General features: G+C 48.9%; 1 protein-coding gene across 2 annotated transcripts in view; it reads left to right on the top strand.

Annotated features, from left to right (window-relative positions):
• The window catches only part of PTPRA (protein tyrosine phosphatase receptor type A), a 131,226-nt gene extending 109,556 nt beyond the window's left edge, over positions 1–21,670 (top strand). For both annotated transcript variants that reach the window (XM_058804366.1, XM_058804368.1), the window contains 16 exons: positions 2,857–2,993; positions 6,233–6,323; positions 6,798–6,874; positions 7,731–7,767; positions 8,878–8,975; positions 9,092–9,211; positions 10,095–10,261; positions 11,203–11,338; positions 13,105–13,254; positions 13,363–13,456; positions 14,592–14,668; positions 16,339–16,473; positions 18,387–18,512; positions 19,675–19,826; positions 20,438–20,573; positions 21,276–21,670. In XM_058804366.1, coding sequence (XP_058660349.1) covers positions 2,857–2,993; positions 6,233–6,323; positions 6,798–6,874; positions 7,731–7,767; positions 8,878–8,975; positions 9,092–9,211; positions 10,095–10,261; positions 11,203–11,338; positions 13,105–13,254; positions 13,363–13,456; positions 14,592–14,668; positions 16,339–16,473; positions 18,387–18,512; positions 19,675–19,826; positions 20,438–20,573; positions 21,276–21,350 — 1,808 coding nt within the window. In that variant the 3' untranslated portion in view covers positions 21,351–21,670. The remainder of the gene's footprint in view (positions 1–2,856; positions 2,994–6,232; positions 6,324–6,797; positions 6,875–7,730; positions 7,768–8,877; positions 8,976–9,091; positions 9,212–10,094; positions 10,262–11,202; positions 11,339–13,104; positions 13,255–13,362; positions 13,457–14,591; positions 14,669–16,338; positions 16,474–18,386; positions 18,513–19,674; positions 19,827–20,437; positions 20,574–21,275) is intronic.
• Positions 21,671–22,109: the final 439 nt, after the last annotated feature.

Raw genomic sequence — 22,109 nt, 5'->3', positions numbered from 1 at the left:
ATTAAAACTCAGATCTTCACACTGTGGACACCCGACTAACATTTCCAGGAGAAAAAAAGGAATACATTCATTTTCATTATAAAAACATTTTGTACCTCCTAAACATGCACAGATGCATTTTAAAGCCTTGTTTAATGTTTAAATTCTTCTGCCCCTGAGCTGTGAGCCAGAGCTGACATTGAGGGTCTGAAGTTGGGCATCTCCATCCATGTGTAGGCACTGATTAAGATCTGAGGAGGCCTCTTAAACTCAGTTCAGATGCTTTTTCAGTACTCCTTCCACATAAACCAAACACCTTCTGAGAAGCACTAACTGGAATTCAGCACCTTTTTTATGTTGGCTGCTAAGACCTTCCCAGCCATCTTACCTCGCTGTAAACGGAGGTGTGAACTTCATAAACGCTCAGCTGTGTTGGTGTAACCCTCACATGGCCTTTCTGGGCTCTGCTGAGCTGCACAAGCAGCAGCTGCCTCTGCTGTGCCCTCCTGGGAGTTGTTTCACAGTGGTGGTGCCAGACTTTCCATGGGAGAGAGGGAGAAGTTGGAATTCAAAGCCAGGTGGTCTCCAAGCCCAGCACTGACTTGTCCTCAGTGCCCTGTCCTGCCTCTGGGAGAGTGTAGATCCCAGAGTGTTAAACATCATAGGATCTCTGATTTTTTGAGGTTTGAAAAGTCCTTTAAGATCATCCAATCCCCCAGCACTGCCAAGGCCACCACTGACCGTGTCCCACATACACACAGCTTTTATATCCCTTCAGGGATGGGGACTCCAACACTGCCCTGGGCTGGACACCCTTTCCATGAAGAAATTTTCCTGGATGTCCAACCTGACCCTCCCCTGGCCCAGCCTGAGGCCGTTCCCTCTGCTCCTGTCCCTGTTCCCTGGGAGCAGAGCCCGACCCCCCCGGCTGTCCCCTCAGAGCCACAAGGGCCCCCCTGATCCCCCTTTGCTCCAGGCTGAGCCCCTTCCCAGCTCCCTCAGCCTCTCCTGGTGCTCCAGCTCCTTCCCCATGTCCATTCCCTTCTCTGGACACCCTCCAGCCCTTCAAGATCTTTTTGTGAGAAGCTCAGAAGTGTCCCCAGCACTGGAGGTGCCCCAGCAGTACCAGCACAGGGGACAGGCACTGCCTTGGCCCTGCTGCCATCCCAATGCTGCCACAAGCCAGGTGTCACTGTGCTCAGAGCAGCCTGGTCTGGTGGAAGCTGTTGGACCAAGATGCTCTTTAACACCCCCTCCAACCCAAACCATTCTGTGCAGACACAAGGACAGCCCTGAAAGTGGCACATGTGGGGTCCCTGTGCTCCCCTGGCCTGGGTGGGCAGTGCTGGCCACAGGGCACAGCTGGTGGCCCCTGTTACCCCTGTGTGAGAGACAACTGCTCACTGTGAAAATTTAAAAAGGTTTATTAACCCTTGACAAAAATACAACAAAGGACTACATAAAGAAAAATTCACAGCACTGCAAACTGCCCCTCATGAGTACCACACAGCCAGTTCATCTTCAAGGTGGATGCTCAGTGTTTTATACCCCTGGGGTTGCAGCCAGCCCTGGCCCCTCCCAGAGTCTGTCATTCAGCTCTTCTGTGCCATTTATCAGTGCAAACTGCTTTCTTGTTGCTGGATTGGAGCTCAGGTGTTGCCATGCCTCACCCCCTGAGCACCCCCAAGCTTTTCCATTCCCACTGCCCATGCCAGGGACACCTGTGCAGCTTCTTTGTACCTGTCCTGGACACCCAGGCTGCCTGATGGCAACAATACAGGGGGAAAGGGAGCTGTGGGGAGAGCAGAGGACATCTAAACCACAATAACGTAACCATACATCACTAAAGCTTTTCTTAATGTTCACACAATAGTCATCCCTTAATTGTGAGAGCCAACCGTCACCACATTTCTCTTCCCAGAGTAAAGCAAGGCACAGTTCTTCCCAAGAATGTTTCTGGGTTTTCACATTCTCTGAAACCTCAGAGACAGAAAAAACAATTCTTATCTCATTTACTGCTCCTGTTTTGTTCATGAGTGGAATGCATTGTGGAAGATTGTTTACCTGAAGGGAATTGATGATTGGATTCTGGTGTGAGTGTTTTGATTCACTGACCAATGGAATCCAGGTGTGTGTGTGTCAGCTGACAGTCACGAGATTCTGTGCAGTGGAGTGCTTGGCAGATTCAGTTTAGATGTAATGTAATATAATATTATATTTTATATATATGTATATATATATATATATTATATATTGTATATAATATAATATTATGTTATATATAATGTAATATGTATTATATATAATGTAATATTATATATCATATCTATAATATATATATTATATATAATGTAATATAATATATAATAATACAGTATAATAAAGTGATTAATTAGCCCTCTGATAAGATGGGATCCTCCTCAACATTCCTCCCTGCCACTGGGGGTCATCTTGTTTCTATAGCATTATCCATCCATTATAGTTACTATAATGTTACTATCCATGCATTATAGTTACTAGAATGTTACTATCCATCCATTGCAGTTGCTGTAATGTTACTATCCATCCATTCTAGTTTCCATAATGTTACTATCCATCCATTCTAGTTACCATGTTACTGTCCATCCATTATAGTTACTACAATGTTACTATCCATCATTTTAGTTACTATAATGTTACTATCCATGCATGATAGTTACTATAATGTTACTATCTGCCCATTCTAGTTACCATAGTGTTACTATCCATCCATGGTAGTTACTATAATGTTACTCTCCATGCATTATAGTTACTAGAATGTTCCTATCCACCCATTATTGTTACTATAACGTTAGTCTCCATGCATTATCCATCTGTAACCCCTGGGTGTCCTTGCAGAGCCCCAGAGTATGCCCCTGCTGGCCCGCTCGCCCAGCACCAACCGCAAGTATCCCCCGCTGCCCGTGGACAAGCTGGAGGAGGAGATCAATCGCCGCATGGCCGATGACAACAAGCTCTTCAGGGAGGAGTTCAACGTGAGTGCCCCTGCTGCTGCCCTCAGGGTTGGGTTTAGGGCCTGCTTCTTGGTTTGGAAAGAAAGGTGTGTGCTAAGGAAGGCAGGAGTTCCCCCTGAAATGGGAAATGTAAACCCTCTTTCTCTGAATTGTAATTTTGAGATTAAGGGGCTCTGATTTCGCTGCAACACAGCACAAAGCACCAAGACTCCATCAGAAGGGTGCCTAAGAGAGATTCATTTTAGCAACATGTTGCTTCAAGTTGTTTACATCTATTTAACAGACACATTCACTCTCCATTGGTCATAAGAAAGAAACAAAGTTCTCAATAGGTGAACAAGGAGCCACGTCATTCTGTGAGCAAGCGAAAGTCCATGTCTTTTAACTTACTCTCTTCCATCACATTGTCATGGGAATAGCCTTGGTGTCTTCCTCCAGAGAGATGTGGAGCTTTCCTTATCTTTAGGAAGCCTTTGCTGGTTCACAAGAACAGCACAAAATGCCTTTTCTACGCTCTCAGGCAGCAGGAAGCACAGAGGGCAGGGTCAGGGTGTTTGTCCTGGAGCAGGTCTGGGTGAGACAGGCTCAGCACACGTTGTTCTGGCTGCCTTCAGTGAACTCTGCTACACTGTAGGGGTGCTTGGGCTGGCCTGCTGCTCCAGCCTGGGACAAACCTCCCTGCAGTTTCCCTGCCCATGAAGGGGAGTGGAATGAGGTGATCTTTGAGGTCTCTTTTGGCCCAAATCGCTCTAGGACTCTGTCTTGATTTGAAAAGCCAGGTGTGTGCTAAGGAAGGCAGGAGTTCCCTCTGAAATGGGAAATGTAAACCCCCTCCCTCTGAATTATTGTAATTTTGAAATTAAGGGGCTCTCGGGCAAAGATGTGGGAGCAAGAATAACAATTCTTTATTAGGGAAGAAAATAAAAATAAAATAAACAATGCAGTGATACAAAACAACACAGCCAGAGTGAGAGCAGTCCCTGCCCCCTGTGTGTCAGGGGGTGTCCCAGCCCCATGCCATGGGGGCTCAGCCCTCCTGCAGTGCCAGCTGTGGCTCTGCTGCAGCAGGGATCCTGCACAAGGGGGGAGTTTTCCTCTGCAGCTCCAGGGCTGCTGCAGATGGGCCTGGGCTCCCTCTGGCCATGCAGGGCAGCAGAAAGCTGCTCCTCTGGCAATGCAGGGGGCAAAGGCTGCTGGGGTGTCCCAAAGCTCAGATTGGATCCAGGTAGGAATGCTTGGCTCCTCCCCTGGGCGGAGCATCTCCCCATGGGATGGTGGAATTGGATCAGCCATGCAGGGACACTCACTGGCCATGGACAGAAGATAATTAATAATTAATGGTCCATGAACAGCAGAGATCTCCTGGAGGGAGGATTGGCTGTGGAACAGATAAAGAAAACTGCCCAATGAACAGCAGATAACTGCCCCACCTCTGGCAGATGGGAATAGAATACACACATTGCCTTGCAATCCAGGACAGGGGCTCTCTTAAAGGCTGAGTGGTGGCAGGGCTGAATCTGTCCTTGAATCTGTGACAAACTGTTCACCCTCATGCTCACTGCAGAAAGCAGAAAGCAGGGTTTCTAGCAAACAGCTCTTCAGAATTACATTTTCCTGGGTTCAGGAATGTTCCTGGATGTCTTGGGGTCTTTCAGAGCTCCCCTGCTTGCTGGTTGCCTCCCAAGCTCTGCCCCCCAGCTCCCAGTCCTCATGGCCTTAAATCCACAACCAACCAAAAGAAAGCTTTGACAGAGAAACAGGAATGAACCCATTTTATTTCAGTGAGCTGTTAACCCTGAAACACAATGGTGACAGTGTGTGGGACAAAGGCTGGCCTTCAGCTGTGAGGAGTTCAGGCATTGTGCTTGTCCCACAAGCCCAGAGCATTTCTTCAGGGATGGCCACAACCTCTTCTGGACATTGCTGGGCCTTGCAGCTTGTGACAATGGATCTGTTTTGCCTTGTCAATGCAAAAATAATGGAATGGAATGGAGTGGAATAGAATAGAATAGAATAGAATAGAATAGAATAGAATAGAATAGAATAGAATAGGTTCATTAAGGTTGGAAAATATTATCTCTTTTCCAACTGATAATCTGATAATCTCCCTTTAGTCCAACCATTAACCCAGCACTGCCAAGATCACCACTAAACCATGTCCCCAGGTGCCACATCAGTGCCACATCTACACTTTTGGCTTAACACTTTCAAGGATGGTGACTCCCCAGACTGCTGGGGCTGGTGTTGTGGCTTGACAACTCTTTCAGTGAAAATATTTTCCTAAATATCCAATCTAAACCTCCCCTTGCACAATTTAAGATTGTTCCCTCTCCTCCTGTCCCTGTTCCCTGGGAGCAGAGCCCAAAGCCCCCTGGCTGTCCTCTCCTGTCAGGAGCTGTGCAGAGCCACAAGGTCCCCCCTGAGCCTCCTTTTCTCCAGTCTGAGCCCCTTTCCATCCCCCTCAGCTGCTGCTCATCAGATCTCTGCTCCCAGCCCAGGTCCAAGCCATGATATGGCACCATGAGAACGAGGAGAAGATAAAAAAAAAGCCACTCCACTTTGTCCAGCTGCTACAAAACTTGATCCCTTTCCTGGCCGTGCTTTGATGAAACCAAATAGGTGCAATGAATGCCCAGGGAGGGAGATTTTTAGGGTTATAAATACCTGATTGCTCTGGGCACTTCCTGCCATCCTGTCAGCTGGAGGAAGGGATGGTGGATACCTCCAGAACATTCTTTGCTGTTCAAAGAGGATGTGGAATAACAGTGCTGGGGAAGCACCTCCTGTGCTCAGCTGGGAAACCCAGGGACAGTGTCCCCTGTCACCCCAGCCCTCTCCCCCCACCAAAGGCCCCCTGGGGATGCTCCTGCCATCCCTGGGTGGGCTGGGGCCGTGGGGGCTTAATCAGGTCACAATTAGCAGCACTGTTAATGAGGGAATCTCACAGAAACCTCCGTGGGCTGGAATCAGGAATGAGCTCATTGGTGCTGCCGAGTGGGTTCAGAGCTGGAAGCTTTGCTGCCACCTCGTGTCCATGGGTCAGGAGATTCCAGATCTCTTTCCAGAGGGATTTGCTCTCTGGTCCAGCCCAGCTATTTAAATTGTCACATTGAAAGTTGCTGCTGGAGTGGAGGTGAGGGCTGTGGGTGGTGGGGACACATCCAGAGGGGCAGGATGCTCAGATGTGGCATTTGCCAGCACATTGTTCCTGCTGTGCCATGAAAACCTCATGGAAAATCCTTTTTTTTCTGCCATTTCAGGCTCTCCCAGCCTGTCCCATCCAGGCCACATGTGAAGCTGCTTCCAAGGAGGAGAACAAGGAGAAGAACAGATATGTGAACATTTTGCCCTGTACGTGTCAGAGCTGCGTGGATGGGGGGGGGAAACACTCAGGGGCTCCTGCCAGGGCTCCCCATTCCTGGTTTTGGGATGGGCAAGGGCACAGATGAGGGCATTTCCCCTCCCAGGTGTGTGGCTGTGTCTGCTTTAGCTTTGGATACCTGTGAGGAGAAGCTCCATGGAGCCAGGAGGCCATGGAGAGTGAAAGGAATGGGAAATGCCAGAAGGGACAACTCTTGCCTGGTGGCATTGGGCAGTGGGCTGGCTTAGAGTGCCCTCAAATATGCACTGTGGAGAAAAAAAAAATACCTTGGACAAGATCTAGGACCTCTCTGGGTTTGAGCAAGAGGAATTTGGGGGCATAAAGGTGTTTCTGCAGCAGAGCCAGGAGTTTGGGCTCCACTCCAACTCCTGGATTCTCACTAGGTCAGGTAGCAGCAGAGTGGAGGGGGTTGTCTTTAATGCAGAGTTTTCATTTCCCTCCAGATGATCATTCCAGGGTTCACCTGACTCCTGTGGAAGGGGTCCCTGACTCCGACTACATCAACGCCTCCTTCATCAATGTGAGTTTTGGGGTGTGGAGGGGAGATCCCTGCCAGGGCAAAGCCAAGCAGGCTTTGGAGAGGGCTGGGGAATCACTCCTGCTGGAGCTGGGCATTTCTGTTCAACAAACAGCTGAAAAATCATAGAATCTTTGAGGTTGGAAAAGCCCTCTAAGAGCCACAAGTCCAACCATTCTCCCAGTGCTAAACCATGTCCCCAAGTGCCACATCCCTGTGGTTTGAAATCCTTGGAGAATGTGACCAGTTGATCATCAGTGCTTGCAGGGCTGGATGTGGGAAGGGGATGGAGAAGAAATCAAGGAATCCAGCTGAAGTGGAAGCAGCATTGCCCTGCTGTGCCCCTGGGTCCTTTGTGGTTGTCACCATGTGGCTCCAACCAGCTGGAGGGGTCATGTGAGAGATGCAGGCACGTGAAGCAAAGCAAGACTCAAAAGAGCTTTTTCCTTCCCTCCCCAGTAAATAAAATACACAAAACCAGTCCCTGTGAGTTCTACAGCCCCTCTTTTCCAATGATCAATGCTGATTTTCATGTGATGCTCTGGATGCAGGGTCCACTGCAGTGGAAGGGCTGTCAGCCCTTCATTAGTGCCTTGTGCCAACAAGTGGGGTCATTCCTGCATTTTGTGAGCATGGGGAGTGTTCCTGTGGTAAAACATCCCTTTGCACAAGGATTCTCAATGATTTCAGCCCATCTTTGGAGCTGATTCTCCCCTCAGAGGCTGCAGCCCCTTCTCTGCACAAGGGAGAATGAGGAGCAGAGCAGATGCCAGCTCTGTTTGTTCTTCAAGTAAATGCATTTAATGACTCCTGTGTTAGAGAAATATTAATTTCTCTTCCTTTTTTTCTTCTCATACAGGGGTACCAAGAGAAAAACAAATTCATTGCTGCACAAGGTAAATTCTTGACTATTGCCATGGCTCTGTTGGGGGCAGCTGGGCTGGGTCCCTCTGCTGAGTGGAGCTGTGCCCCTCTACCCACAGCACAGCATCTTGCAGAGCTCCCCTGGTCAAAAGGAGGCCTGGCTGCTCCACAGACTGTTCCCAAAATGATTTTCCCAGTCAAAGAGCAGTGCTGGATGTCTTGGTGGACAGAGAGAAGTCCTTCCTGTGCAGTCCCATTGCTGGAGGGTGTTGTGACTTCTAGAAGCTGCTTAATTAAATCTCCCAAATCACACAATCATGGAATGGTTTTTGCTGGAAAGGACCTCAAAGTTCATCTCATTCCACCCCACTGCCATGGACAGGGACACCTCCCACTATCCCAGGTTGCTCCAAGCTCCCTTGAACACTCCCAGGGATGGGATAGAGAGAAACATCCTTATGATCTTCAGAAGTCCAAACACATCCCTAAAACCGAAATTCCCACTCAGAGGGTGGGGATCATGTCAGCAACAGGATGTTACCTGCCCATGAGAGTGCTTTGTGTTTCCTCTCTGGACTTGCCAGTGGGTCAGGGCATTCCTGGCCACTTTCCCTGGCTCTGGCTGGAGAAGGAGGCTGGATCAGGTCCCTCAGCACTTCCAGGCTCAGGTTAAGCTTTGGCTCTGCTGTTCTCTTGGCTCACCCTGAGCCTCAGGCTTGGCAGGGGAGTGTAGGCTGAGTTAGCTTCGTGTCTGGCAGGCAGCAGGGAACTGTTCCTGTGCCACACTGAAATGGGATCCCATGGCTAAAACCCAAAATCCCAGGGCAGGACTTCTTTGGACTCTGGGACAGCCACAATTCCCCTGGGTGACCTTGGGCAAGTCCGTGCTCTGTTTGTCTGATTTCCCTTTCTTGAGCTAAATATGGAACTCCTGACCATAAAACAAATCCAAACACTCCAGGTATCATGTGATAGGATTATTCCTTGGATGAGGCATGCCCAGACACCACAGCACCTCCTGTGACCTATTGGCAAAAAATGTGTTGGATCATCACTGATGTGTGACCTCATATGCTGGGATTTGGCCCCAAATTGTGAGAGGTTGATCCCAAAGAGGACTTCTTGTTTTTCCTTCCCCTCAGGACCAAAGGAAGAAACAGTGAACGATTTTTGGAGGATGATTTGGGAGCAGAACACAGCGACAATTGTCATGGTGACCAACCTGAAGGAGAGGAAAGAGGTCAGTGCCAGAAGCTTTCACAGGCTGGGATTTGACCCTATGGGCATGTCCTGGAGCCATTCCCAGCTTTGTGAGGGTGTCCAGAGCTCACCTGCACCTGTTTTTTCTCCCCACAGTGTAAATGTGCTCAGTACTGGCCAGACCAGGGCTGTTGGACCTACGGGAACATCCGAGTGTCCGTGGAGGACGTGACCGTGCTGGTGGATTACACCGTGCGCAAGTTCTGCATCCAGCAGGTGCCAGGGATCACCTCCCCATCCCATCCCATCCCTCCCCTCTCCACTCTGGGCATCCCAAAGGTGTTGGCTCAACTCCTCCAAGGCTCTGTGAGAGCAGAGTTGGCATGGAATGACCCCCAGCACCCATTTTTAACCAGAGCCTGTTCTCAGTGGTACCACATGGCCGTGCTGAGAGCAGGGAAACTGAGAGATGCCAGGGCTGAAATTCCATCCTGAAGTACTCCAGCACTTGCTGTTAGCAGTGTTTGTTCCTGCTCTCACCCACAGACACTTAATGCCTGAAAATAATCAGATTTATCCCCTCAGCTGAGACAAAATCCAGCACTGTATGTGTTGGGTTTGATTGCTTTCCCATCTGTCACCACATTTCCTTGTCCTCCAAGGAGACTCTGGGTGTTTTAGTCACTCTGTTTGTTTTCCTGCCTCTCTCAGAGGCAGGCAGGCAAGAGTTGGTGACTGTAAACCTGTCTGGACTTTGAGGATGATCCTCCTAAGCCTCATGTTTCACTCCAATGGCCTGGATGTGTGTGTTTTCCTCTTCTGCTTTTAATCCAAAGATGATCTGGCCAGAGGAGTAGGAAAGGATGGAGCAGCAGCTTCTGTTTGAGCTTGTTGGGGATGAAACATGGCAGCTGCTGCCAGGCTGGATCCACAGGCTGGCATCTCACACCCCTCAGATGTGGGATGTGGTGCTGGGTGGTGAAAATGTCATGTTTTGAGAGACTGATCTTTCCCAGAGCCTGAGTCCATGCCCTTTCAGCTGTGGATGCTGCTGCTTAAGCTCCATCTCGGGTCTGCACCTCCCTCTCTCTCTTCATTTTGGGGGAAGAAAGGAAAGCTGAGTGTTTCCCCTTAACCTGAGCCCTCCTTTGCCCTGCAGGTGGGAGATGTCACAAACAAGAAGCCGCAGCGCCTGGTGACCCAGTTCCACTTCACCAGCTGGCCCGACTTTGGGGTGCCCTTCACCCCCATTGGGATGCTGAAATTCCTGAAGAAGGTGAAGACCTGCAATCCCCAATATGCAGGGGCCATAGTGGTGCACTGCAGGTGAGTCCTGGAAAGCATCTATTTAAAAGGAAATTAGTATTTTTTTTCAGTCAGGACTTATTCATTATCTTTATTTAATTTTCCTGTGTTAAACGGGGAAGTTCCTCATAGGGACATGCAAAAAAATGCATGAATTGAAGGAAGTTCTTGGAATCACTGATTTTAGGGTGTTACAACTAATCTGGAGGGGTCATTTGGGTTGGCTGGATGCTGAGTGAGCCAAGGTGAGCACTGATGGCATCTCTCTTGGCATGAGAAGATAACATCCCTCTCTGGGAGAAGGCATCACTGACCTGACAGATTGCCTGGAGCAATGGACTCACCTGGAGTGGTTTCAGGCACAGCAGCAGCCCTGGGGGAGCCACAGGGGTTTCCACATTGCAATAAGGAGAAGCCCCATGGTTAAAGGCAGAGATGGTCACGTTTGCACCATCCCAGGTTCATTTTTTTTCTTCTTGGGAAGCAAGAAGAAAGGACACAGATGGGCAACCAGCCCTGTATGACCCTCTCTGCTGGTTTCTGCTCTGCCTCAAGGGGAAGGGAGTCCCAATGCTGAGCAGGTCCTTTTCCTGGAGAGCTCAGCATCCCCTTCCTCTGCCCAAACCAGGGCATGGCAGAGGGTGGAGTGTGCACTGTGGGGTGCACTGTGCTCCCCCTCCTTATCTCTGTCTCCCAGTTGGGGCTTGGTGACTCCCCAGCTGATTCCAAGAGCTTTGTCTTCATTTCATGTCTGCTGGTCTCATTAAAGACAATCCAGTGCCACCCCCACCATGGCCAGGGACTCCTCTCACTATCGCAAGGTGCTCCAAGCCCTATCCAACCTGGCCTTGGGCACTTCCAGGGATCCAGGGGCAGCCCCAGCTTCTCTGGGCACCTGTGCCAGGGCTCCTCACCCTCCCAGGGAAGAATTCCTTGCCAATGTCCCCACCCTTGTCGTGCAGTGCCGGGGTGGGCCGCACGGGCACGTTCATCGTCATCGACGCCATGCTGGACATGATGCACACGGAGAGGAAGGTCGATGTCTACGGCTTCGTCAGCCGCATCCGCGCCCAGCGCTGCCAGATGGTACAGACAGATGTGAGTGTGCTGCTGCTGCCCTGCCCTCTGGGCTGGCATTTCCTTCACCCACTCAAAGCCTGTGTGAGGGTTGTGCCATCCCTCATTTTGGGTGATTATCTTGGTTTGGGGACCCAGGTGTGTGCGAAGGAAGGCAGGAGCCTCCCCTGGCATGGAGAAAATGAACCCCTCCTCTCTCTGAATTGCTATAAATTTTAAATTAAGGGGCTCTCAGGCAACAAAAATTATGGGAGCAGGAGATAATAGTTCTTTAATAGGGAAGAAAATAAAAGGATAAAATAAACAATGCAGTAAACTAAAACAATTCTGACAGAGTCAGAACCCAACCTGACACCCTGTGGGTCAGGGTGCTGGTAGCAGTTCCATTGGAAATGTGGCTGCAGCCCTCCTGCAGTGTCAGGGGTGGTTCTGTTGGAGCAGGGATCCTGGAGAAAAGGGTGTAGTGTTCCTCTGGGAATCCAGTGGAAGAGGCAGCTGCTGTTCCTCTGGGAAATCCAGTGGAGAAGCTGTGCTGGTGTTCCAGAATCCCCAAATTATATCCAGGTAGGAATGGTTGGCTCCTCCCTCTGGGCTCACATCTCCCAGTGGGATGCTGTAGTTCTTATCAGCCATGCAGTGACATTCAATGGCTGTTATCAGCAATGTCCCCTTCTGAGGGAGGAGTGATTGTGGAAGAGATAAGGCAAACTGCCCACTTGACAACTGCCATACAGATGGTATAGAATACATCTTGCCTTGCAATCTGGAGCACCTGCCCTCTGGGCAGGCATTTCCTTCACCCACTCAAAGCCTGTGTGAGGGTTGTGCCATCCCTCGTTTGGGGTGATGCTTCATCATGTGGGCTCTACATGGGGTCCTTCTTTTCTTAATCCCCTTTGTAGAATCATTAAATCATTTAGGTTGGGGAAGATCCTTAAGATAGAGTCCAGCTATTCCCTTAACACTGCCAAGGTCACCACTGATCCATGTCCCCAAGTGCCACATCCACATGGCTTTCACAGTGGTGGTGCCAGACTTTCCATGGGAGAGAGGGAGAAGTGGAATTCAAAGCCAGGTGGTCTCCAAGCCCAGCACTGACTTGTCCTCAGTGCCCTGTCCTGCCTCTGGGACAGTGTAGATCCCAGAGTGTTAAACATCATAGGATCACTGGTTTTTGGGATTGGAAAAGCCCTTTACGATCATCCAGTCCCCCAGCACTGCCAAGGCCATCGCTGACCCACGTCCCCAGGTGCCACCTCCACAGGGCTTTTAAATCCCTCCAGGGATGGGGACTCTACCACTGCCCTGGGTAGCTGTGCCAGGGCTGGACAACCCTTTCCATGAAGAAATTTACCCAGTATCCCACCTGACCCTCCCCTGGCACAGCTTGAGGCCATTCCCTCTCTCCCTATTCCTTCTTTCCCCCTGGCTGTTCCCTCCTGTCAGGGAATCTTGTGGAGCCACAAGGTCCCCCCTGAGCCTCCTTTTCTCCAGGCTTGGAGAACACTTTGTGTCACATCTGCTTTGCTTGGTGTGGTAAATAAAGAAACAGTCCCCATTTGGTGGCAGGAAGGTTGTCACTCAGTTTTTTAGGGTCTCAGAGGGTGGGCAGGGGTTGGTGGGTTTGCACCCAGCATGTCCTCACTGGGCATGGCAGGGAAAATAAGCAAAGTAACTCGTATGGCTAGAGGGGGAGGTGCAGTTATGAGCAGGGAGAACAGTTTTAAAAAGATTTCAGAGAGACTCAGACTTGCTTTTACTCCTTCCTTGTCCCTGCCCCCCTGCAGATGCAGTATGTGTTCATATACCAAGCACTTCTGGAGCACTATCTGTACGGTGACACGGAGCTGGAGGTGACCTCCTTAGAGATCCACCTCCAGAAGATCTACAACAAAGTGCCAGGGACCAGCAGCAACGGGCTGGAGGAGGAGTTCAAGGTGAGTGAGGCTGTTGTCCTGTCCTGGTGGATCTGCTGGGATGGTGCAGGGATCACCTGGCACTGGGTGGCTCTGAACATCCCCTCTGCTCTGCTCCTTGTCCTGCAGAAGCTCACTTCAATCAAAATCCAGAATGACAAGATGAGAACGGGCAACTTGCCAGCCAACATGAAGAAGAACAGGGTGCTTCAGATAATTCCATGTAAGGCTTGTTTGGCTGAGGGTCTGGTGGGTGTGGGGACAGGAATTGGGTGGAGAAATGGAGCAAACAGGGACCTTGTGATGTTCAAAGAAAAGGGCAAAGTCCTGCCCCTGGACTGGGATCACCCAGCTGGGTGGAAAAGCAGCTTGGAGGAAAGGACCTGGGGGTCCTGACAGACTGCAGCCTGAACCTGAGCCAGCAAAGTGCCCTTGTGACAAAAGGGACAGTGGTGGCCTGGGCTGGGTGAGACAAAACTCTTCCAGCAGGTCCAGGGAGGGGATCCTGCCCCTCTGCTCAGCACTGGGGAGGCCACACCTGCAGCACTGGGTGCCAGCACAGGAGGGACATGGACAGACTGGGGACAGCCCAGGGAGGGGCTGGAGCATCTGTGCCCTGAGGAAGGGCTGGGAGAGCTGGGACTGCTCACAAGGAGAAGAGAAGGTTCAGGAAGGGATGGGAGAGCTGGGACTGCTCACAAGGAGAAGAGAAGGTTCAGGAAGGGATGGGAGAGCTGGGAATGCTCACAAGGAGAAGAGAAGGTTCAGGAAGGGATGGGAGAGCTGGGAATGCTCAGAAGGGGAAGAGAAGGTTCCAGGGAGAGCTGGGATTGCTCAGAAGGACAAGAGAAGGTTCTGGGGCCTCATCCCTGCCCATCCACACCTGCAGGGAGGACAGAGCCAGGCTCTGTCTGGGGTGGCCAGGGACAGGACAAGGGGCTGTGGGCACACACTGACCACAGGAGGGTCCCTCTGAACATCAGGGAACACATTTTGGCTGTGAGATGCTGACACAGGTTGCTCAGGGGTGTTGTGGAGTCTCCAGCCTGAAGATACTCAGACTTTCTCTGGACACACATGGGCAACCATGCCTGCATGACCCTCTCTGCTGGTTTCTGCTCTGCCTCAGAGAGAAAGGAGTCCCAGTGCTGAGCAGCTCCTTTTCCTGGAGAGCTCAGCATCTCCTTCCTCTGCCCCAAACCAGGCCATGGCAGAGGGTGGAGCTGTCTGTCCTTGTCCCAGCCAGGTGCACTGTGCTCCCCTTCCCTTATCTCTGTCTCCCACTTGGGGCTTGGTGACTCCCCAGCTGAAGGCCATGCAGGTTATCCCAAATCTCAGATGGTTTTGTTCTGTTCCAGATGAGTTCAACCGAGTAATCATTCCAGTGAAGAGAGGGGAGGAGAACACAGACTATGTCAACGCTTCCTTCATTGATGTGAGTCTTCTCCAATCTTCTTCCCATCTTCTCCCAATGGAAACCACCTCATGCTGCTTCCTCTAGGAAGAATTTATCCCAAATACTCCTTTTATGGGTTTTGTACAGCTCCCTCCATGTGACTTTGTGTCAGTGGATGGTGTTGGTTTCTTTCTTCAAGAACCCCCCAGATATATCCAGCTCCTTGTGGGAGAGGAGAACTGGAGCCTGAGCAGACCTTCCAAATCCTGGGCTCATTTCTGCCCCTCTGGGCTCTGCTGATGGCTGTGGAGAATGGATCCATGTATCCATGGAAATAACACAGCACTGGCCATTTGGTCAGAAAACATCCACCAGATGAGCTCAGGGAGCAATACACAATCCCAAAACCTTGGAGAGTGGCCAGGTCAATCCCATTACACCTGTCTGGGTGGAGGCAGGGAGGTTAAGTGCTGTCCTCACTCTGAGGAGGAGATAAGTGATTGCACATCCTTCCCTCCTGAGCAATCCTGTGGACTCCAGGGAGACATCTCAGATGAGTATTGATCTCCATGCAGTGATGCCAGTGCTGGCCAAGGCACAGACCCTGCTCTTTTCCAGCCCAATTTCTGTTTTCCCCTCCTAATGACACAGGGCTTTTTTTCCCCAAAAAGGCAATCACTGGGTTTGCCACTAAAACCAGTTAATTCCCAGTTCTAACACCCCTAATTAATTGCTCCCTGAAATCTGCTTTGCTGGGTGCCTGCTGTGGCTGTGGGAGCAGCCAGGAGCAGCTGCCTTGTTGTGCATCCAGATCAGAAAATTTCCATGGCACGTAAGCAATTTGGGCTGAGGATTCAATTTCCTGCCTCTGCTGAACTTTGCTTAAATGACAAACTCCAAATGACGAAGCATCTGCAGTCACAGTCTGCAGGGAGGGCACAGGGGACTCACAGGGGCTTGGAAACAAAAACTCTTTGTGGCTGTGGAGGAGCCAGAGTCACCCAGCCTTCCTGCTGGTTTCACACATCATAGAATGCTCTGGCTTGGAAGGGACCTCAAAGATCAGCCAGTGCTGTTTAGTTTTGCTGGCTTCTTCCAAAAATCCCTGTGGCATTTTTGGGATCCTCCGTGGCAGGAAGGAAATTACGAACCTGACTCCATGTTCTTAGAAGGCTAATTTATTATTTTATGATATTATATTAAAGAATGCTAATCTAAAACTATACTAAAGAATAGAGAATGGATACTTACAGAAGGTTTAACAAGATAATAAAAACTGGTGACTGACTCCTCAGAGTCTGACACAGCCTGACCATGATTGGTCATTAAGTCAAAACAATTCACATGTTGGATAAACAATCTCCAATCACATTCCAAAGCAGCAAAACACAGGAGAAGCAGATGAGATAATATTGTTTTCATTTTTCTCTGAGGCTTCTCAGCTTCCCAGAAGAAATCCTGGCAAAGGGATTTTTCCAGAAAATGTGATGGTGCCAAATCCCCAGTAAAAGTTGTACTTGGAGCTAAGGCAAAGCTCTGCTCCAGCACGCAGAGCTTGCAATATTGCTTAGGTGTGCTGGAAACCCAAATGGATAAATCTGGGTGTGTGTAGGGGGTGTGATCCTCCCAAAATGGAGCTGAGCTCGGTGGGCCAGCCATGTCCAAGAGGTTCCTGCTGCTGGTGCACTGACCCTGCTCCCACATCCCAGGGCTATCGCCAGAAGGATTCCTACATCGCCAGCCAGGGGCCGCTGCAGCACACGATAGAGGACTTCTGGAGGATGATCTGGGAGTGGAAATCCTGCTCCATAGTGATGCTGACAGAGCTGGAGGAGAGAGGCCAGGTAAGCTCCTGGGTTATCTGCACTAAACAGCAGGGAGATAAATAAATGAATGAACAGCAGGAGTTTGGAATGGGATGATCCTTAGGGTCCTTCCAGCCCAAACCAGGCTATGATTCTGGGAGTTTGTGAGGTCTGTGGGATCCCACTGTTAGCGTTGAGCAACACACAATCACAGAATGATTAAATGCATAATCACAGAATGATTATATGCAGGTGCTTTTATTGAGGAGTTCTGGGTGTCAGGGGTACAGACCCAAATCTGACTCCAACATGGGTTGAGGGTGAACACTTTTATACTCTTATCATTAGATAACTACATATTAATTATTAAACTTGTATTGTTCTATTGAATGCATTGATCTCATCCAAGCATGGATTCTTGTGATCTCCATCAAACCCCCCAAACATGGTTTCTCATGATTCTTGTTACTGTGGGAGTACCAGGTGATGGTTTCTCTGGGTCCGGATTGAAGGCACTTGAGACAGTAATTCATGTTCACACTCAGGTGTTTATTATTTCTTATCAGTCTTATCAGTAAAACAGTCTCACTACTGTGAGTTCTGCAGCTTTTCATCAGAAGGCACAAAATGGCCAACAATCTCTTGTTCCAATGGCTTTTAAGACTAAACTATCCAATTAAGAACTGAGACCTGGATTATTTTCCCTTTTAACCCAATAACTGATCCCGCAGAGCCCACAATGCAGACTTTTCTGCCCAATTACAAAATGCCACCCAAACCCATGGAGAAGAAGGAAGAAGAATCGTGAAGAAGAAACCCAGGATGACACCCTCTGCCCTCCATCTTGCTGCCATCCACAACACACTAAAAATCCCAAACCCTAAATTTCTCACCCAGTGATACACCGACACTCCTCTCTATAATCTATTTCACACTTTTGTGGATTCCAGTCTGTCTTGAATCTGGGAAACTTTCTCCATGAATGAGAGTCAGAGTCAGTGCTGCCCTGGGGGTCAGGGCACCCCAGAGCAGACACAGAAATACTCCCAGTGCCCTGGGTTTCCACAGGTACAATTAAACAGTAATCATAGCCAATTACCAAACAATCATCACATTTAACAATCATATCATTTATCATAGTCATTAAATGATTATACCAGTGCAGTTTTGCATGATCCAGTAAAACTCAACACCACCTGGGGCTGGGCGCCTGCCAGGAGATTCTTCTATCCAAATCCGTGGGAAAAATAGGGGTTACTCACCGTGTGGCCTCCTTTGTAAGAGCCTGAATGAGGGATGTGGGACTCCAGGGGCTCTCCAAAATGCAGTTTCTTACATCCAAGATGTCACAGCAGTCCAGGGCTGTGGGTGACAGAGCTGTGCCTACAGCTGTCAGCTCCAGCTGCAGGCAGGCCTGGAGACCCTGAGTTTAGGTTACAATGCATTATAGACTTTTCTTTGCTGAGCATCTTCATACAGTAGAACCAATCTATACCTTAACTTTTATCTCTAGCCTATCATAACTACTGTAATTACCATATTCATGTTACTGTTCTCCAGTCACTAAAAGTTAGTGGATTACAGTTTAAGCCAGAAGTTGTTTTTCAGTTTTCTTGCAGTAGAAAATTATGAAACCTTTTTTCTACTTGCAACATTTGCTGACTTTTTTGCCTGTGCTCTCTTTCTGCTTGGTAAAAACATCTTCTTGTTTGGGGTGGGTTTATCCTTTGCTCTAAGCCATAAAAAACCCTTCTCACTAACACACCCTTTGCCTCCTTGGTTATCCAGTGAGACTGGCTCAGCAATTCTTTTCTTCTGTATCAAAACTTGCTTCCATCTCTATTCCTTCACCAAACTCTACACTCAAGAATCTTTCTGCTAAGCACACACATCTGTGAGACTTTCTTGTCAAAACTTTCATCCTTCCCAACCCTCCTGTGCTGCCTCCTCAGGAGAAGTGTGCCCAGTACTGGCCGTCCGACGGCTCCGTGTCCTACGGGGACATCACGGTGGAGCTGAAGAAGGAGGAGGAGTGTGAGAGCTACACAGTGAGGGATCTGCTGGTGACCAACACCAGGGTAAGAGCCTGGCTGCTCCCCCTTGGTGGGGTGGGTGGTGTTTGAGGGTCCCCAGGATGAGGGAAGAGATGAGAATCTTGACTCTGTGTTTCAGAAGGCTGATTTATTATTTTATTATATATATTATATTAAAAGAAAATTATATCCTAAAGAAATAGAGGGGATTTAATCAGAAAGCTAGAAAGGAATGAATAATAAAATCTCGTGACAGACTCAGAGAGTCTGACACAGGTGGCTGTCATTGGTCATTAATTAAAAACAATTTCACATGCTGGGTAAACAATGCTCCAAATCACAGTCCAAAGTAGCAAAAGATGGAGAAGCTTCCCAGCTTCTCAGGAGAAAAGATCCTAGTGAAAGGATTTTTCAGAAAATATGTCTGTGACACCTGGGGACCTCTGCGTGCTCCTGGGTTTCACTGCCATGAGCCCCTGCTGGTGTTCCCTCAGCTCCATCAGCTCCCCATTGTCCCAAAGGGATTCTATCCCTGTATCCCTGTCCTGCTGCTCATTCCTGCTGCCCTCACCACCAAGCCTCCCTCCTGCTCCCCATTCCCCACACTTCCCTTCCTCCTTGCCCTGGAAATGCCATTCCTCCACAAGCAGCTTTCCTGCAAGGAATTTGCTTGCTTCTTCCAAAAGTCCCTGTGGTACTTTCAAGGTCCCCCATGGCAGGAAGGAAGTGATGAATCTGACTCCATGTTCTTAGAAGGCTAATTTATTTTTTTATGATATTATATTAAAGAATGCTATATTAGAACTTATCTCCCTCCTACCCCCCATTCCCCACATTTCCCCTACTCATTGCCCTGGGAATGCCACCCCTCCACCTACAAGGATTTTGCTTGCTTCTTCCAAGAATCCCTGTGGTATTTTCAGGGTCCCCCATGGCAGGAAGGAAATTATCAATCTGACTCCATGTTCTTAGAAGGCTTATATTATATTATATTATATATTATATTATATTATATTATATTATAATTATATTATGCTATACTAAAACTTATCTCCCTCCTGCTCCCCATTGCCCACATTTCCCCTGCTCCTTGCCCTGGGAATGCTGCTCCTCCCCAAGCAGGGATTGTTACCCCAAAGCCCTGATCCCCCCTGGGTTCCTGGGTACAGATCCCCCAGCCTGACCTGGAGCTGTGCCCTCCCCACAGGAGAACAAGAGCCGACAGATCCGGCAGTTTCACTTCCATGGCTGGCCGGAGGTTGGGATCCCCGGGGATGGGAAAGGGATGATCAACATCATTGCAGCGGTGCAGAAGCAGCAGCAGCAGTCTGGAAACCACCCCATCACTGTGCACTGCAGGTAAAGCCTGGCTGGAGCAGCTGGGCCACCCCTCTGAGGGATCTGCTCCACCAGGAGATTGGCAGATGGTCACAATCCCAAATTGTGTCCTGGGTAAAATGGGAGAGGCTGGGGTGGGGTATTTTTGGGGTTGTTGGGAGGAATGGTGAATCTGACTCCATGTTCTTAGAAGGCTAATTTATTATTTTATGATCTATATTGTATTAAAGAATATTAAACTAAACTAGACCAAAGAATAGAGAAAGGATACAGACAGAAGGCTAAAAGATAATAATGTAAACTCGTGACTCTTTCCTGTGCCCTGACACAACTTGATGGTGATTGGTCATTAAATGAAAACAATTTACATGAAACCAATAAAGCAATCAATCACCTGTTGGTAAACAATCTCCAAACCACATTCCAAACCAGCAAAACACAGGACAAGCAAATGAGATAATATTGCTTCCCTTTTTCTCTGAGGCTTCTCAGCTTCCCAGGAGAGAAATCCTGGGCAAAGGGATTTTCCAGAAAATATGACAGTGGCACTGGGGCAGGGCTGACTCCTCTGGATTGTCCTCTGGGCAAAGCCATCAGGGGTGTTCCCTGAGCTCCTGGTTTCTCTTTCCCAGTGCTGGAGCAGGAAGAACGGGCACCTTCTGTGCACTGAGCACTGTCCTGGAGAGGGTGAAGGCAGAGGCCATCCTCGATGTCTTTCAGACAGTCAAGAGTTTAAGACTACAGAGGCCACACATGGTGCAGACACTGGTAGGTGCCTCCTGCCCCACCAGAACCTCAGCAAGGATGGGCTGGGGGGCTCAGTGCTGAGCAAAAACCTCTTTGGTTCAAGGGTTTTGCTCTCATGGAAGAGGGAGTAAGGGGAGATGTGGGTTCATCATCCCTGGAAGTGTCCAGGGCCAGGCTGGATGGGGCTTGGAGCAACCTGGACAGTGGAAGGTGTCCCTGCCCATGGCAGGGGGTTGGAGCAATCTCAAGGTTCCTTCCAACCTTCAAGGTTCATTCCAACCCAAACCATTCTGGGATCCATGATTTGTGAGGGTGGGCCAGGAGCTGTCTCCCCTTCCTCTTGTTAAGGCATCAAATGCCTTTAAAGCACGGACAGAAGTTGTAGGAACCTCCTTAGGGACATCCTCAGCCACAATCCATACATTAATGAGCTGAAACTCCTGGAAGAATGTCCTGGAGTGGCTGTGGAACCCTGCACATTGGTAGAGTTGGGGCTGGGTGGGGTCTTGCAAGAGGGGTTTGCTCAGGGTTTTAGAAGAAAAATCTTTTGGGATCCAAACAGAACCTCAGAGAGGGAAGGGGAAAGCAGAATTTCTTTGGCCATGAGTACCCCAGGAAGGGTTTGGGGGTCACAGGGAGGTGGGACCTGCTCTGGACACCTGCCCAAGCTGTCTGAGGTGTGGATTTTCCTGCTGTGACCCTGCTCTCTCTGAACTCCCACAGGAACAGTACGAATTCTGCTACAAGGTGGTGCAGGAATACATCGACGCCTTCTCAGACTACGCCAACTTCAAGTGAAGAAAAACAGGAACAAAAAAAATCCACACCCACCCTCCCTGAAACAAATGACAGAAGAGTTGCCTTCTTTAATATTTTGTAATATTCTGTTTGTTAATATACCCCCCCAAACAAAACAAAAAGCAAAACCTATGTGTATATATCTTAACTGTTTTAGAGGTTGGTACCATAAGCTTCATATTAGCTGGAGATTTTATATGTAGCAAAGTGTTAGTGCAGATACTGTTGGCTCCTTTTTTTCCAATGTTTTATTGGGGAATTAAATAGCTTGATGTTTGGATTAATATTGTCATACCATCTCTCTTCTGGAGAGTTGATACAGGCTGTTATTTTGTTTGTAAATCTCTTTTTTTTTTTTTTTTTTTTCTTGAGGGAGTAAAACCTTTTTAAAAAAAAAAAAAGGAAAGAAAGATATCCTGGATCTCATCTGAAACAAAACCCAAACCCTCCCCCATCAGCACAACCCCACCAGCACAAGCTTTTCCAAACCTGCAGGGAAATGGTTTCACATTTTTCTGCTGGTCAGCTCTAAAAAAAAAATGAGGAGAAAAAACCAAAAAGCTCATTCTGTGTGTGTGTTTATATATAAATACCCTCATTTTTGTAGCAAAAGCTAAAATACTTTCTTCTCTCGGGGTCAGGCCACCATGTACTGCTGGTTTGGAAACTGTAATTGCCACACAACAGCACCCAAATGTTGGGATTTCAACCCCAAAAAAGCAAAACCCAGAAAAACAAAAGGATTTTTTGCTCCCTGTG

Source organism: Ammospiza caudacuta, chromosome 4, assembly GCF_027887145.1.
Source record: "Ammospiza caudacuta isolate bAmmCau1 chromosome 4, bAmmCau1.pri, whole genome shotgun sequence".
NCBI lineage: Eukaryota > Metazoa > Chordata > Aves > Passeriformes > Passerellidae > Ammospiza > Ammospiza caudacuta.
The sequence above is the reverse complement of the archived record's forward strand: the minus strand, read 5'-3'. Positions and strand labels throughout refer to the sequence as shown.